Raw genomic sequence first — 17,386 nt, 5'->3', positions numbered from 1 at the left:
GAAGCAGAAAACAGAAAACAAACTAAACTCGTTTAGCAGAAGGAAAAAGGTAATAAGAAACCAGAGATACAATAGAAAGTAGAAAAATATAAAAATCAACGAACCAAGAGTTGATGTTTTGAAAAAACTGTATAGGAAAACCCCCACCTAGACTAAGGGAATGAGAAAAAAAGATTCAAATAACTAAAAACAGATATGAAACAGGAGTGATTATAACTGAGGTCAAAGAAAGTTTCTAAAGTACTATGACCAATAATGCCTATAATAACAGAATATAGGAGATATTGACAAATTCTCAGAAACATACAAACTATTTTACTTATTAAGAAATAAAAAAAGTGAGAAGCATTGAAAGTGAAAGTGTTAGCCACTCAGTCATGTCTGACTCTTTGTGACCTCATGGACTGTAGCCCACAAGGCTCCTCTGTCCATGGAATTTCTCCAGACAAGAATACTGGACTAGAGAGCCTCTCCTTTCTCCAGGCAATCTTCCGACCCAGGGATAAAACCTGGGTCTCCCACACTGCAGGCAGATTCTTTATGATTTCAGTCACTAGGGAAGCCCATTATAACTAGAGAGATTTGAAAAGTAGTCAGAAACCTCTAAGAAAAATACAGGACCAAATTCTACCAAACATTTACAAAAGAATTACCACTAATCCTGCTAATTCTATGCAGCAAGCACGATTCTAATAGTTTGATGATTTTCCAAAGACACAAGAAAGGAAAACTAGAAACCAATACCCCTGACGAATACTGATGCAAAATTAAAATACTTACAAACCAACTTCAACACATATTTAAAAGATCTGGAGAAACAGACACAGAGAACAGACGGAGTGAGAGGGGAGGAAGGAGAGGTTGAGATGTATGGAGAGAGTAACACGGAAACTTACATTACCATATATAAAGTAGAGAGCCAATGTGATTTGCTGACTGACTCAGGGAACTCAAATAGTGGCTCTTTAACAACCTACAGGGGTGGGATAGGGAGGAAGATGGGAGAGAGGGGACATAGGTATACCTATGGCTGATTCATGTTGGTATTTGGCAGAAAACAACAACTTCTGTAAAGCAATTATCCATCAATTAAAATAATTTAAATAAATAAATAAAAAGATTTGACACCATAACCAAACGGATTTTATTCATGTAAGGCAAGGAGAAGTCCATATACAAAAATCAATTAATATGACACACTACATTAACAGATTAAAGGGGAAAAAAAACAGGATCATCTCGATGCAGGAAAAACCATTCAACAAAAATTTGACAACCTTTCAAGATGGAACACTCAACAAACTACAAACAATACATTATACCAACATCAACATAATAAATGCCATTATGAAAAGAGAACAACAATGGGGAAAGAACAAAAGCTTTTCCTCTGAGGTCAAGAAGAAGGCAAGGATGCACACTCTGCACTACAGTTCAACAAAGCACTAAAACCCTTAGAGCAATTAGATGAGAAAAAGAAATCAAAGGTACCCAAATTGAAAAAGAAGTAAACTTATCTTCTTTCCAACATGACAAAGTTTCATCAGTAAAAATCATAAAGAATACAAAAGAAACATGCTATATCAAAAAAGGTTCTTTAATAACCACCAAAGGATCAATCAACCAATTAACTCATTAAAACTGCCATGACAATCTTTGTAGAAGCAGAATAAAACATGGTGAATGTCAGAGAACTATTCAAAGAGCAAACAGCAAAACTCTTGAAGAAGGAAGATGGAGGTCTTTCTATTTCAACAACTATTACAAGGTAATCAAGGTGATGTGGTACTGGTATAAAAACAGATAAATAAACCCACTGAACAGAACATAGTACTCAGACATACTTCTTTGTGTATATGTAAAGTATATTCACAAGGATGTCAAGATACACAAAAGGGAAAGGACAGGCTCAACTGATCTGATTCCCAGATTTGACCAGCTATTGTGCATACTAACACGTGACTTCCACATGCAGTTTCCTTACCCTGGTTGACAGCAGACAGAGCATCCAGATAGGCCCTAAGCAATCCCTGCTGCCCAAGAGTACTGAGACCCTGTTTCCAACCTGTGGGAGAGAAGTCCTGCCCAGGATGGTGCCCAGGGGAGCCTCCTCACAAGGGCCAGGTCACCAGGTCATGGGGAGATGGGATCTAAGTGGAGACGACAGGGCCTGAGGGAAGGCCCCAGGTGAGTGTGCGTGTACAGGAGTCACACAGGACACTCCAAAGTCAGACACGATTAGTGAGTCCAGAGAAGGGCATTTCAGGAAGGACAGACTAAATATGACCTTACCTGAGAAACAGCCATGCCTCACTCCTTTTCTTTCCTCTTTCTTAACTTCAGGGCTTCCTCAGGCAACACAAGTCTTCAGAGGTCTATCATTAAAGTTGAAAACATACTGTTTAATGCTTAGAGTCAACACATCCCCTTCCTGAGCCCCAACCACACACACAGCAAAGCCCTCACCACGAGGAACAGACAGCCCCCTGTGGCCACTGTCTCAGGAGGGACTCAGGACAGTCAACTCCCGCAGAGAGACCAACATGGGACTTTCCCACACTTTCCCTCAGATCACACTCCCCTCCTGGTGAGGCCTCACGTACACAGCAGCAGGAGGCACCTCCGCTGACCAGGCAATCTCCTTCAGGTCACACAGCAGGCCCTGATCCATCCCCACTCAGAACAGAGCATCCCCTCCTCAGCCCAGATCTGAGCCCTCAGGACTGGGAGGACTCAGAGTCCTGATGCTCAGTGAGGGATCCATACTGGAATCAACTGGGGCATCTTAAACACTCTCGAGCTGTGGATCAACACAAACTACCTGAAGGGAAATCTCTGGTCAGAAGGTACAAAACATGTGTTTCGGGAGCCGCGTTAGGCATTACTGACAAAATGGGAGGCACGGCCCCAACCCCCTCTCCTTGTCCCACAGGCACAGACCCGGGATGAAGGAGTTAGGTCTTGTGATTCTGACTTGTTTTTTCCTTTCCTCAGTTGAGTTGACTGAAAAGAATGTTAAGGTGCTTATTGTCCTTGAGAGGAGCATGAGAAGGCACAAAGCCTTGTGCAGTTGTGCCCAGAGAAGAATCCATAAAGTTGACATTTGTTCAAGGATCTTTACAAAGAGTGTTCCAGGATGAGCACGTAGGCTGCAGCTTGAGGCCATGGGAAGGATTGTCATCTGAGACCTATTCGTGAGGGAAATGTTTATGGCAAAGGAAGTTTGCTGAATTTAGGGTTTAGGAATAATTAAGAATAGTTAGAAGCTAAAAATTTAAGGAATGTTGTAGTGCTAGCATATTTTACTATAGCTTATAGAGATTAGGAATTTCAGAGATATTAATAGCTAGAAGCCATTTCAGGAGATAGTGAACTTAGGGTGCTAGGGGCAAACAGGATTTAGAAAGGTAAGAAATAAACTGAGGAATGTGGTATGCAGCCCAGACATAAGCATGAGTTACAATGTAATCACAAGTTAAACAGGATTCTGAGAGAATTGCTGAAGTAGAAACTCTGTTTGAAGGGCAACAATGTTTTATGGAGACAATAAATCTGGGTGAGGGGAAACTGAAAATGCCAAACTTCTGGCCTAATGCTTTTGTCAAAGTATAAAAGAGAACCTGAAGCTTGAAATAAACATGCAGTCCCCTACCTTGAGTCAGAGGCTGCATCATTCTCCGCCGACACCACTCATCTCTTCAGGCTGATTCCCTGGCTGCTGGAGCTGGACTCTGGGACATGTGTACGCAAAATGGATCATCAATGACAAGTGAAGCCTGGACTGAGCACCATTCAGAGCAGAAAAGCACCCCCAATTCTCTTTTCCTTTACCAGCCTTACTAAGGTGTAACTAACAAAAATGGTATAAATGTACTGTGTACAAAGTGATCATGTGATAGACTCATACACTGAATAATTAATATACTCGAGTAAGTTATACATCCACCTATGAGTACACTGTATTATATCCCTCTGGGCGAATCTTAAGGATACAGAAACACTACAGGGCAGCATGAAGTACCTCAGATCCCCAGAACTTACTTATTTTACAACTGAAAACCTCTACTCTTTGACTACCAGTGCCCAATTTCCTCTTCCACTCAGCTCCTGGAAACAGCCTTATTACTCGATGGCTTTATGAGTTTGACAATTCTAGTTTCCACATACTGTCTGTCCTCCTTTGTCAGGCTTATTTAACTTGGCATAATGTTCTCTAGGTTCATTCATTCTGGCATAAATGCAGGATCCTTGATTTTTATATTTATATATAGAGAAAAAATAGTTCATGAATATACAGTATATAATAAATATTTCTATACCACACTTCTGTTACCTATACTTTTGTCAAGAGACATCTGGGCTGTGTCTACGCCTTGGCTACTGCAAATCCAGTCACACTCATGGGACTGTGGACATATCCCTGAAAAACTGATTGCTTTTCCTTTGGATATCTGTCAGAAATGGGTTTGATAGACTGTAGGCCTGTTCTATATTAACTTGTTAAGGAACTTCCATTTTCCAACATAGCAGTACCATTTACATTACCACCAACAGTGCAGTTAAGATTCCGTGTTTTCTGTACTGTGCCTGTATGTGTGCTTATTTGGGGAGGGACAGGAGTGGATAACAGAGAACACAGCCTGGCAGCAAGACAGTTGCAGCTACATCTTCTAGAGGATAAGCCTCCAGGCTGCAGATCACTGTGGCATCGCTGCCCTCTGATTTTTTGGAGCCATCCTCCCCTACGTCATAGGACTTTATGACTCTTTTCAGGTTGGGCCCAGAGATCCCTATCGAGCAGGACCACCTTATAACAAGCATTCTGTGATCTTAACCTTAGTACTCCTATTTTCCCGGCAGGACTCAAACAAACTTACAAACTTTCATGGTGTCCAACAGAGTGTCCACAGAGCCCACAATGAGCCTCGGACCCTCTTATACAAACACAAAGCATTCCAAGCCCTGATAACTCATGCATGAGGCAAAATACAAAAGAGGACACCCAAGGATCCACAGACACAAGACACCATATTTTCATTTACAGTGAGTGATCCAGGTCAAACATCAAAATCTCCAAAGACTATGAAAACGACGGATCATTCCAATGATGCACATGGCCCACTGAGACCTCAGCATCTTCCAAGGAAACAATCCAGATTCTCTTGGCATCTTCGCAAATGCACATGAAGCTTTCTTCACTGGCAACCCCAAGTACACAATGATACCAAAGTTGATGCAAAAAATGACCTGAGATGTTCCCTATTATTCTATGGTGCCTGCCTGTTAAAAGAGCCAACAAAAGCCAGGGAGTGGAGTGGATGCTGGGGGCACCTGCTAGAACCAGCCCCTCAAGCCCAAGGCTCCCATCCTCCTGCACCCACAGGTATCTGCGGTATTCAGCTCAACCCATGTCCAGTCATCTAAAGACATTTCCAGTATCAGGTACTGCAGCCACGCTGGGAAGAAGAGGAACACTATGAGCCCTAAAAAGAGGGGAACCAGGAAGGACTCAAAATAACCCGTGAAGAAGGGCATTAATTTCTGCTGATGGCAACTGATACAGAGGCAATAAACCTGGGTAACATGAGAGAGACTGTTAGGAGGGGATGGGGAGACCTCTATGAGCCTAGACTTGAAGAGTGACAAAGGGCCTGAGCCAGGGTGACCTGAAGATGAGAAAAGGAACTACAACACCAGACAGAAATGGTTTTGGTATTTGGAAATAGAAAAAAGGTAAATGAGACCAGGACAGGTTGAACCATGAGCAAAGGGTCAGCTCCGGGGATGAGGCTGGAGACACTGACAGGGCCCTGAGCTTGACAGAGGGCTGTGGAGCCACAGCGATGAGTCAAGCTTTTGTCCAAGAACAAATGAAAGCCCAGTGGAGGTCTGAACATCAGGACGTAAAACAACAAAAAAAAATCTCCCTTCAGATTTAGCCTTATTCATAGAAGTCATCTAATTCTGAGCCTGTGATCCTGCCCCATCCTACAGTTTTCCTTTTCATTTTTCATTCAGGGAGGACTGGGATCTATTTAAAATTCGAATTACCACCAGAAACTCCCTCCAAACCAGAACTGCCACACACAGACACACAGCCAATTTGGCTAATCATTTCAGGGGTCAGTGTTGCTCACACTCAGAATTTCAGTCTAGTCTCTCATTTCCATGTTACAAGTGGGCTCCCTCAGGCCCAGAGAGAAGCCGTTTATGAGAAGGTCTGAGCTGAGTGAAGAGAACCGGGTATAACTGAATAATGAAATGGGAGGCTGAAGGGCAAGAGGGCCAAGTTTGTCCTTATTGCCCATCCCATTTAACACCAGAAACATCTGTCATGTATCTGAGCAAAAGAAACTTTTCTTTCAAGATTGGGTCAAAGTGATACCAAGCAGGTAATTCTTTATTATAAGACTGCAGTAAAATATTTTAAAAACACAGAATTTCAAATATATATCCACTGGTACAAAAAACAGTGTAAGCAGTCAGCTTAGAAACATGATCTGAGCAATCTGTTTCATTATGAATAGAGAGGCTCTGTTGGAGGTTCCAGGTCAATCCAGCCCATCCTTCCTCAGTTGCACAGAAAAGTTAAAAAGGTACCTGAGGGAAACATCTTCATATCAACACACAGCTCACTTTTTTTCACTGATCATAGAAAATGGAGAAAACAGACCATTGGACTAACCAGTTAAAGTAGGTTTTTTTTTCTTTTTTTGAAAGGAAAGAATGAAGCATTTTATTTTGTTGGTTTTATCATGTTAAATGTTCTTTTATTTTCCCTTTTCTCAAAGAAATGCTTTTAATTTCACAAGATCTAATGTCATACCTCTGTTATTCTCTGGTAAAGAGCTGAGACCAGAAATATCCATTTGTGTGTGCACACATAAACACATACACACAATTCATGTCCTTGGTAAAACCACAGTTGAAAATATGTCTATTTTATTACACGATGTTGAGAGGGTAACAGGCAGGAAGGCCAGGGGGTCTCCAAATGGAGGAAATAGGCTGCAAGTGTCAGGCATTTTTATCTCCTTTAAGCAGCAGGAGGAAACAAACTGGGTCTCCAAAGGGAGGAAATAGGTTGCAAGTGTCAGACATTTTTAACTCTCTTAAGCAGCAGGAGGAAACAAACTACCGATATTTTTTTCCTTCTCTGTACAAATTTAAAAGGAGGTTTCACTTAAAATACTGTGTTGTCATAATGACACCTGGGGTCAGACACTCAAGACAATCAGGACTGAAGGTGCCCAGGGGTCCCCACACAAGCTCCTGTTTACAGCTGAGGAACCCCGGGTATTAATAACTGTTGGGGGCCAATTCGTCGATTTCCTTTTAGATACTGGGCAACTTACTCCGTGCTTACTGAAGCCCCTGGCCCACTTCCTTCCCAATCCGCTTCCATAATGGGACTGTCTGGACAAGCCAAAGGGTATTATTTCAGTTATTCTTTACGTTGTAACTGAGATTCTGTGCTATTTTCACACGAGTTTCTGATTGTGCCAGAGTCTCCCTCACCCCTTTTGGGGAGGAATATACTGAACAAGGTTGACACCTCTGTTTTCATAAATATGGAGCCCTCCCTTTCTCTCCCTTTAGTTGAACAAAATATAAATCCTAGAGTACGGGCTGATGGAAAATCTGTGGGTCAAGCACAAAATGCTATTCCTATAGTTGTCAAGCTCAAAGACCCACTTATTTCCACATAAGAAGCAGTATCCACTGAAAACTGAGGTTAAGGAAGGGTTAAAACCCATCATCGAAAATTTAAAGGAGCAGGGACTATTAGTTCCATGTAACAGTCCATGCAACACTCCTATTTTTGATATAAAGAAATCAAATGGTAAATGGAGACTAGTTCAAGATTTACAAATAATAAACGAGGCTGTAGTTCCTTTACACCCTGTGGTGCCTAATCCTTATACTCTATTGTCTGAAATTCCTGAACGAGCCAAATATTTCTCAGTAATTGATTTAAAAGATGCTTTCTATTCTGTGCCTTTGGCGGAAGAAAGCAAATTTCTATTTGCCTTTGAAGACCCTATGCACCCAGCTTCTCAGTTAACCTGGACAGTTTTGCCCCAGGGATTTCGTGACAGTCCTCACTTATTTGGACAAAGTTTGTCATGGGATCTACAAAACTTTAATAGCTCTGAAGCGGTGGTGTTACAATATGTAGATGATATTTTGCTCTGTGCTGAGACAGAGGAAGCTTGTTCAGGAGCCTCAGAAGATTTCTTAAACTTTCTGGCAGGCTGCAGTTATAAGGCATCAAGAGAAAAGGCTCAGATTTGTCAACAATCTGTTAGATATCTGGGCCTAATTATATCAGAAGGGACTAGGACCATAGGCCCTAAGAAAATTAAATCCATACTAAATCATCCCCTACCTATGACTTTAAGACAATTGAGAAGATTTCTGGGAATCACAGGCTACTGTCATATTTGGATTCTGGGTTATGGGGAACTTGCCCAGCCTTTACATAAACTTATAGCTGAAACTCAGCAGGCCCCAACAGACAAACTGGTTTGGTCTCCAGATACTCAAAAGGCTTTTAAGTTTCTTCAGACTGCCCTCCTGCAAGCTCCTGCTTTGGGCTTGCTACAGGGTCAGGATTTAATTTGTCACTGAAAGAAAAGGTATGGCCTTGGGAATTTTGACACAAGCCTGAGGGCTTCACGAGCAATCTACCGCTTATCTAAGCAGAAAATTAGATGTAATTTCATGTGGGTGGGCCCACTGCCTAAGCGTAATTGGGGCAGCGGCTTTATTAGCACCTGAAGCTTTAAAAATAATTAATGGACAAAACCTTACTGTACTGACTTCTCATAAAGTGAGTGGAATCTTAAATTCTAAGGTTAATATTTGGATGGCAGACAGTAGACTTCTTAAATATCAGTCATTGTTGTTAGAAGGACCAGTAACTAAGCTGAAAGTTTGTGGAAATTTAAATCCTGCCACTTTCCTTCCTGAGAAGGAAAATGAAACACCTGATCACGATTGTTCCCAATTCCCAACTTTAAACTACGCAGCTTGGGAGGATCTAATGGATAACCCATTAGACAATCCTGACATGGAAATATTTACAGATGGCAGTTTTTTTGTTCGGGATGGAAAGCATAAAGCAGGTTACGCCATGGTGACTGCTGAACAGGTTTCAGAAAGAAAATCTCTCACCCAGGCAACCAGTACTCAGTTAGCGGAGCTTGTGGCTCTGACCCGAGTTCTAGAGTTAAGTAAAGGGCAGCGAATAAATATCTACACTGATTCTAAGTATGCTTATTTGACTTTACATGCTCATGATGCAATATGGAAAGAAAGACAGTTTAAAACAGCAACAGGAGAACCTATTAAGCATTTCAGAGACATCGAGAGACTTTTAACTGCTATATATTGTCCTAAAGAAGAAGCTGTTATGCATTGCAAAGGGCACAGCAGGGATAAAGCAGCTGAAGGTAATCAGCTGGCTGACTGTCAAGCCAGAAAATCAGCACTTTATGAAACCCCTTCACTGCAGACGCCTTTGATCTGGACAGGTCCTGTGGAACAGGAAATACCACAATATACTGAGGAAGAATTAGAAAGACATGAGAAAAGAGGAACTAACATTACAGATAATGGATGGTTACAGTCGGAAGATGGACGATTAATAATTCCTGAAAATGCTCTATGGAAAATTCTTAAGGATTTACACCAGAGTTTTCATTTGGGTGCAGAGAGTACTTACCAAATGGCTTCTTGTTTGTTTGAAGGTAAAAACGTAATGAAAACTTTAAAGAACATTATCAAAAGGTGTGAGGTTTGTCAGAAAAATAACCCAAAGACTGAGAACCTAGCAATAGGTGGATTACAACGAAGTGGAAAGTATCCTGGAGAGGGCTGGGAAATTGATTTTACTGATATGCCAAAAGCTAATTGATATTCTTGCTTACAAGTTTGGGTAGATACTTTTACTGGATGGATTGAAGCTTTTCCCTGTTGTAGTATGCAGGCTAAGAAGGTTATAAAGATTTTAATCCATGAAATTATCCCCAGGTTTGGGCTGCCACGGAGCCTTCAGAGTGACAATGCCTCCACATTTAAAGCTGTTGTAACTCAGGGAGTATCTAAAGCTCTAGAAATAGAATATCACTTACACTTATAAAGATTGGGAGACCCCAATCTTCAGGAAAGGTTGAAAAACCTAATGACATTATCAAAACATATCTGTGCAAATTAACTCAAAAGATGCAGGACAATTGGATTAAAGTCCTACCCATAGCTTTAATGAGGGCTCAAACTGCCCCCCAAAAGGAGGGACTGTCCCCCTTTGAATGTAATTATAGAAGGCCTTTCTTACACACAGTTATCGTTACAGACCCTGAAGCCTTGGAATTAACTAGTTATGTAACTCAGCTCTCAGCTCTTCAACAGGCATTAACAGAACTCTGGGAGACAACTCCTGACCCAGCCTCTGAGTCAAGCAAGCCTCTATTTGAGCCAGGAACCGAGGTCCTCATAACAACATTGGGATCTGGGGGCCCATCCCTCAAGCCCCTCTGGGAAGGCCCTTACCAGGTTATTCTTTCTTCTCCCACAGCTGTCAAAGTGCCAGGAATTGATTCGTGGGTACATCACACTTGAGTTAAGAGGTGGCACCCTGACCAGAACTAAGTGACTTCATTTTATGTCTTTACTTTCTATGCTCTGACTTCGTACTTTTCAGATGGGCCTGATAATCTATATGAGCCTACTTCAGCTGACTCCAAAAATCCTGAGTGTGCCGTTTAATCCTCAAGACAATGCCTTCCTGTCCTGGGCTCACCCTTACGCTGCATTCCACAACTTGTCTAACTGCTGGGTCTGTGGAGCACTCCCCTCTTCATCGGTGAAAGGCTTCCTGTGGTGAACATCTCCACTTCAAGAAAAAGACTTTCTCCAAGTCTGCAAATACCTTTGACAACAATCATATGTGATGCCTCTTCTTCATCAGATGACATCTACCAGCCCTAAAATGGACTGGTGCAACACTTTGTACTTTAACTATGGACATAACATGACTTTTAATTTTGATTATACATTGTCTCGGTTTAATGACTATTGTGCTACACATAACACAAATGGGTCTGGATCTAATGGTTTTTTTTACCTGATGTTTATCAAATATGGGATGAGGTTATATGGCTAACTCCTGAAAAAGGACATCTAGTATCTACTGCCCCTATATGCTGGGAACAAAAAGAGCCATCCCCAAAAGTTAGCCAACAATTACAATGATTGGAAACAATTGGGATTTTTGCCTCAGGAAATATGCAACGTAATCATTCCCATGTTTTCCAACCCTGATTCAGGTCCTCCCTTTGTCTGGCCAGGCACTAATTGGGACTGGATATCTCAGTCAGCTGGCTTGCTCCAAACGGGACCTATTGGATATGTGGCTCTTACCTATGGGCATGGCTTCCCCTTGGTTGGATAGGGTGATGCATCCTGGGTCTAGCCTTTACTCACAGCTTTATATTTTCAGAGCTTCCAGAAAAGCCTGCTAATTTACACCACCTTAAAACTCGGTGGGCAAGGTCTGTATTTCACTGGTATGATTATTTGGCTGAAGTCTTTGTTCCCTCTTTGGGAACTACAGATGTTATGCTACGAGTGGATGCTTTGACTAACTTTACTCAACAGGCATTACAAGATTCTCAAAAAGCTATTTCAGCTCTTAATGCTGAATAAGCACTAATTAGAAAGGTGGTTTTACAAAACAGATTGGCTTTAGATATTCTGACAGCTGCAAAAGGAGGAACTTGTGCCATTATTCATACCCAATGCTGTACATATATACCTGATAGGAGCACTAATGTTACTCATTTTACTGAACACATGAACAAGATGACTGGGGCTATGGATATTCCTGAAGCCTCAATTGCCTCATTTTGGGAGATGGTAACTAGTGCCCCATGGTGGAAAACTATCTGACTTACAATAATTCTGATTGTTTTGTTTTTGCTGTTTGCTCCCTGCATCTGTAACTGTGTAACTGGATTTGTTTCTAGTTGCATGAAAGCTTTTAAGTGACAAATGGTTGTGTTAGGGGAAGCACACTGATTGAAACCGCCCACCCTGGCCAGGCACCATAGTAACCATTTGCATGAGTTGTTTTATGACAGGAGATCCTGATAAGGAATATGGAACTAATGAGCCACCACCAACCTGAAGAGTTCGGGAAAGGTCAAAAGGAGACATGGAGTGTCTGTCCACTTCCCAGAATCCCTCTCGCTAGCATTCATCTTGGCTGAGGGATGTGTGCGCCACCAGGAAAGACTCTGAATTAGAATGATTGGCTAAAGACCACCCGGAAACTAATCTCATCACCATAAAACCCCAGACTGCAAGCCACATGGTACAGCCGTTCTCCTGGGTTCCCTTACCCTACTGGTCTCCACACGGGTGCCCTTTCCCAATAAAATCTCTTGCTTTATCAGCACACGTGTCTCCTCGGACAATTCATTTCCGAGTGTTAGACAAGAGCCCAGTTTCGGGCCCTGGCAGGGGTCCCCCTTCCTGCAATAGTTGCTCAAACTCGTGCTACTGCTGCAGCTTCTTCCAACTACTATTTGGGGCCCCTGGATCAAACATCTTTGGTATGAGGGTTAGGAGAATATGCTGCCTCACCAATTTAGGGACAATGCCCCTTGTCAGCTCGAAAGCAGTTATGGAATGAGAACGATGCCCCTTTTCCCTAGGCAACATAATTCTTCTAAAAGAAAAGGGGGCAATGAGACGATAACAGGCAGGAAGGCCAGGGGTCTCCAAATGTAGGAAACAGGCTGCAAGTGTCAGACATTTTTATCTCTCTTAAGTGGCAGGAGGAAACAAACTAGCGGTATTTTTTTCCTTCTCTATACAAACTTAAAAGGAGGTTTCTCTTAAAATACTGTGTTGCCATAATGACACCTGGTTTCACCTGAAGTTAACTATTCTCAAACCTTGAGTTAACCAATGCATTTTTCTTATGGAAATGTTTGTCTTAAGCTATGTTAATGGACTATGCATTTACCCCAGACTGTCTTCAAGTTGGTTCTGCCTAATGGCTCAGAACCTACTTCACAAACCAGTATGTTGTACTCAGATACTATTCCCCTAATCTATGTACACAAAACTATTTTTATGGTAATCTGCCCTTCTACAAGATTCAAGTTAATCATTTTATGGCCTGGGATGAATCATCTGGTGCCAAGATTATCCCAAAATGCATTCTATGGACGAGGGGCCTGGTGCCATTTTGAGTTTTAAAACATTCCTTTCCTTCATTTACAGACTGCTACTGACTATAATGGCACCCACTCCAGTACTCTTGCCTAGAAAATCCCATGGATGGTGGAGCCTGGTAGGCTGCTGTCCATGGGGTCGCTAAGAATCTAAGAGTCGGACACGACTGAGCGACTTCACTTTCCCTTTTCACGTTCATGCATTGGAAAACGAAACGGCAACGCACTCCAGTGTTCTTGCCTGGAGAATCCCAGGGTCAGAGGAGCCTGTTGGGCTGCCGTCTATGGGGTCCCACAGAGTTGGACACGACTGACACGACATAGCAGCAGCAGCAGCCCCCCCATTCTGAACCCTCTTCCACCTCCCTCCTTACCAGATCTCTCTGGGTTGTTCCAGAGCACTGGCTTTGGGTGCCCTGCTTCGTGCATTGAACTTGCACTGATCATTCTATTTTACATATGGTAATTTACATGTTTCAATGCTACTCTCTCAAATCATCCCACCCTCACCTTCTCCCACTGAGTCCAAAAGTCTGTTCTTTACATCTGTGTCTCCCTTTGTTGCCCTGCATGTAGGGTCACTGGTACCATCTTTCTAAATTCCATATATATGCATTAATATACAGTATTTCTCTTTCTCTTTCTGACTTATTTCACTCTGTATAATAGGCTCCAGGTTCATCTACCTCATTAGAACTGATAAACGAGGTGACATTTTTGCTAAGTATGCCACAAAATAGTCTAAGATGATTTACTACTTACCAAAGAAAATTTCAAATGTATGAGATGAAGGGAAGAAAGCACTCAGGCAAGGAATGAATCTGAAAAATAGTTGAAACAAAAAACTGTGAATTATTTTTAATCTAAAAATCTGGTGTCAAAGTTTAAAAAAATGTGGAGAATAATCATATTTAGAAAAGGATGATACGAGTAGAATACTGGAAACTAAAAAAGCTTATTTCTGAAGTTAAAAATGATTACAGAAACTCAATGAATTAAGACCTATTCCAAGCTACAAAAAGCACCATACATAAAGGAGAAAATGTGAATCCGTTTAAAAAAAAAAGTGTCCCCTTAAAAACGCTACCCAATAATGATACAGTGGATAAGAATCTGCCTGACAATGCAGGGGACATGGGTTCTACTCCTGGTTCAGGAAGATCCCACAAGTACAAGCAACTAAGCCTGTGCACAACTACTGAGCCTGTGCTTTGGAACCTGGGAGCCACAACTCCTGAGCCCAGGGCACAGAACCGAAGACAACACAGACAAAAAATTAATTAAAGAAAAAAAAGCTACCACAGAGTGACACTCTAGAGTCAGTCATTTCTTGCCCCAGGTCTCTTCTTCCTTGACCTCTATCTCATGAGAGGACAAGGGAAGGGGGTCACTCACAACTCAGTGAATCAAGCCACTGCCCCAGGCTCAACAGGGTTTGCAAATGAAAGTCATCTTCTGCCACAAGTAATAAGAAAAGACACAAGCCTTATAGACAGGAGTTTTGAAATTCTCAGCCTCCTCTGTATAACTAAAAAAATCATCTGTATCCAAACACCTGGATCGAGCTTATCCCTGTGTTCACCAATCTCCCTATTTCATCTGGGTCTTGGTGTCTCTTTTTCTCCCCCTCTGCTCTCCTGTTGTTCCTGTCCTATTTCCTCCCTCACACGTGTCCTGTTCCAGGCTGCTGCAATTCGTTCGCCCTCGAAATGCTCTCTCTCCCCAACCTTCCTGAGTCTTTCAAAAATCCATACCTATGTCTGCCTCTTTCTTCCCCCATTTCGGCTCCCTCTCTGCGCTCCAGATTACTCCTCTTCTCTCGCTGTGACTCTCCCTTCCTCCCCACTCTCTGGCAGGCCATGTGGCTATGCTTCCTTCCAGCCCCTTTCTTCCTCTGCTCCTTACCTCTTTCTCTGCCAGCACCATGAAACCGGCCACTTCAGATTGAGACTCGAACCCTTGAGGCGGGACTCCAACCGGGTGAAAACACAACTCGGGACTAACCCAAGAGGCCTGGACTCAAACCCGGCCAAAACCCAGTTAGGGACTCTCCACGTCTGATGTCCCTCATCGCCCTTCGCCTCCCTGCTCCCATCACTGATACAGGGCAGTTCTCCCTACGCTGTTTTCCAATCCCTGGAGATCTGGCTTTCTAATTTATTAATACTTCTCTATTTTACTCACTTGGCTATTTTCAAGGCTTAACCTCTTTGACTTGACTATCCCTTTGCAAATCCCTCAGCCATTCTCACGGAGAACGCAATGGCAACCCACTTCAGTACTCTTGCCTGGAAAATCCCATGGACAGAGGAGCCTGGTAGCCCACAGTCCATGGGGTCGCTAAGAGTCGGACACGACTGAGCGACTTCACTTTCCCTTTTCACTTTCATGCATTGGAGAAGGAAATGGCAACCCACTCCCAGTGTTCTTGCCTGGAGAATCCCAGGGATGGGGGAGCCTGGTGGGCTGCCGTCTACCGGGTCGCACAGGGTCCGACAGGACTAAAGCGACTTAGCAGGAGCAGGAGCAGGAGCAGGAGCAGGAGCAGGAGCAGGAGCAGCAGCAGCAGCAGCCATTCTCAGTTTTCCTATTGGTTCTCCCTGATGCTTTTCTCCTCAGTTGCAGTCATTTCTCTCAGTCCTTCTGACTCTGCTTCTCCGGATCCTCCTGCCTCCTGAATTTACTGAGTGGGCCACAGAACGAGACGCCCCCGGACCGGAAGATCACCTTTTCCGACCGAGATGAATTGGGCATGGAACAGCACTGGCTGTCACATGGCTGGCCCAGGTCACCTACCCTACGCGGGGTGAGGGGACGGGCTGACAGGAAAGGGGGCTGCTGCGGGGCAGAAGGACCGGCCTCAGGAGACGCGAGGACAGACGGGCTGGGAGGGACGGGGCTCAGGAGCGAGACGGACTCTCCGGAATCCCGGGACCGGGGAGAGGGCGCGCGGCCTCTCTGGGCTCTGCCTCTAGCGGTCGAGAAGACGACGCGGCGGGCGCGACTCCAACTCGCGAGAGAGGGCTTTACTTGGCGAGGCCAGAGGTAAAAAGGGGTTTTAAGCAAGAAAATGTCGCCTGAGGCGGTGTCTACGCGGACCGAGGGCCGAAACCGCCTCAGCAACACTTAAAACCCTAAACGAAAATATAACTGGGCCGCAACGGCAGCGGCAGCGTTTATTCGGGGCCGAGTACTGGGTGCCAGGGTTTTCAGGTCGCTGGCAATTCCCACACCATGAGGACGAGTGAGGGGGGCGGAGGTGGGGATTGGAGGGTTGGCGAGCTCTGGAAACTTACTCTAGAAGGAAGCTAAGGCGCCACTCGGGGATCTCGGCTCCGCGCTCTCCAACTTCCGGCTCTGGGTGAAAGGGCTTTTGGTATTAGAGCCGCGGCTCCCGACCAGGGGCGGGGCGAGCACCCGCTGTGCGCAGAGTTCGTGGGAGGGGCGGGCCGCGGAGGGGGGCGGGGCCTGTTACCTTGAGAGCACTAAGTTACCTTCTGTAACACTGCTCAGGTAAAAGCTTCAAGTTATGTCGGAAGCCAAGATACTTCCTCTTAAGACTAAAAGCGTTTATTCTCAATAAAAAGCTGTTTTTCACAGCATGTTGTGCTCAGATCCTGCTAGTGAGGCTGAAGCAATTCAGGGATCTGGGAACTTGGGCAGTTTTAACAAACAAGAATGGGACTAGTCTCTATATTACAAATACAAAACTCTGCCTGGGGAGAAATGGGCTATTCCCTACTCACACCCTACAAAACAGCAAACAGCATAGTGCTGAGTTCAATAAACTCAGGATCAGTACCTGGGTGTCTGAGATGGAGGACTTAAGGGATGTGATCATTTGGGTCATTAACCACAGCCTTTTAAGAGCAAGACACTTTAAATGATTATAAACTGCGTTATTGTTTCTTTTATCCAACGTGTTTTAATTATTTCCCTTTCTAAACCCAAATCTTTAAACAGTGACATACAGGGGGTTGTATAAGCAACTCTTACAATGACAAATATCATTGTGTAAGTTTAAGCTACAGAGAAAAATTAACGGATAGTATACTGTGAAACGATTATCACAATAAGTTTGCCTAGCATCCATAATTTCGTATAGATAACCTAAAAATGATTCTTGACAGTGGATTCACCAA

At 43.5% G+C, this 17,386-nt stretch overlaps 1 protein-coding gene across 3 annotated transcripts in view; it reads right to left on the bottom strand.

Moving 5' to 3' along the window:
- The window catches only part of LOC133229658 (zinc finger protein 665-like), a 36,376-nt gene extending 19,736 nt beyond the window's left edge, over nt 1-16,640 (bottom strand). The window contains exons 1-4 of one of the 3 annotated variants that reach the window (XM_061386264.1): nt 16,541-16,640; nt 14,000-14,065; nt 3,653-3,731; nt 2,293-2,375 (exon numbers count right to left, since the gene is read on the bottom strand). In XM_061386264.1, the coding sequence (XP_061242248.1) occupies nt 2,293-2,307 (15 nt within the window). In that variant the 5' untranslated portion in view covers nt 2,308-2,375; nt 3,653-3,731; nt 14,000-14,065; nt 16,541-16,640. The remainder of the gene's footprint in view (nt 1-2,292; nt 2,376-3,652; nt 3,732-13,999; nt 14,066-16,540) is intronic. The other 2 variants (XM_061386263.1, XM_061386265.1) reach the window with 2 other exon arrangements.
- Between the last annotated feature and the right edge of the window lie 746 nt (nt 16,641-17,386).

This window comes from Bos javanicus, chromosome 18 (assembly GCF_032452875.1).
Source record: "Bos javanicus breed banteng chromosome 18, ARS-OSU_banteng_1.0, whole genome shotgun sequence".
Lineage (NCBI taxonomy): Eukaryota > Metazoa > Chordata > Mammalia > Artiodactyla > Bovidae > Bos > Bos javanicus.
The sequence above is the reverse complement of the archived record's forward strand: the minus strand, read 5'-3'. Positions and strand labels throughout refer to the sequence as shown.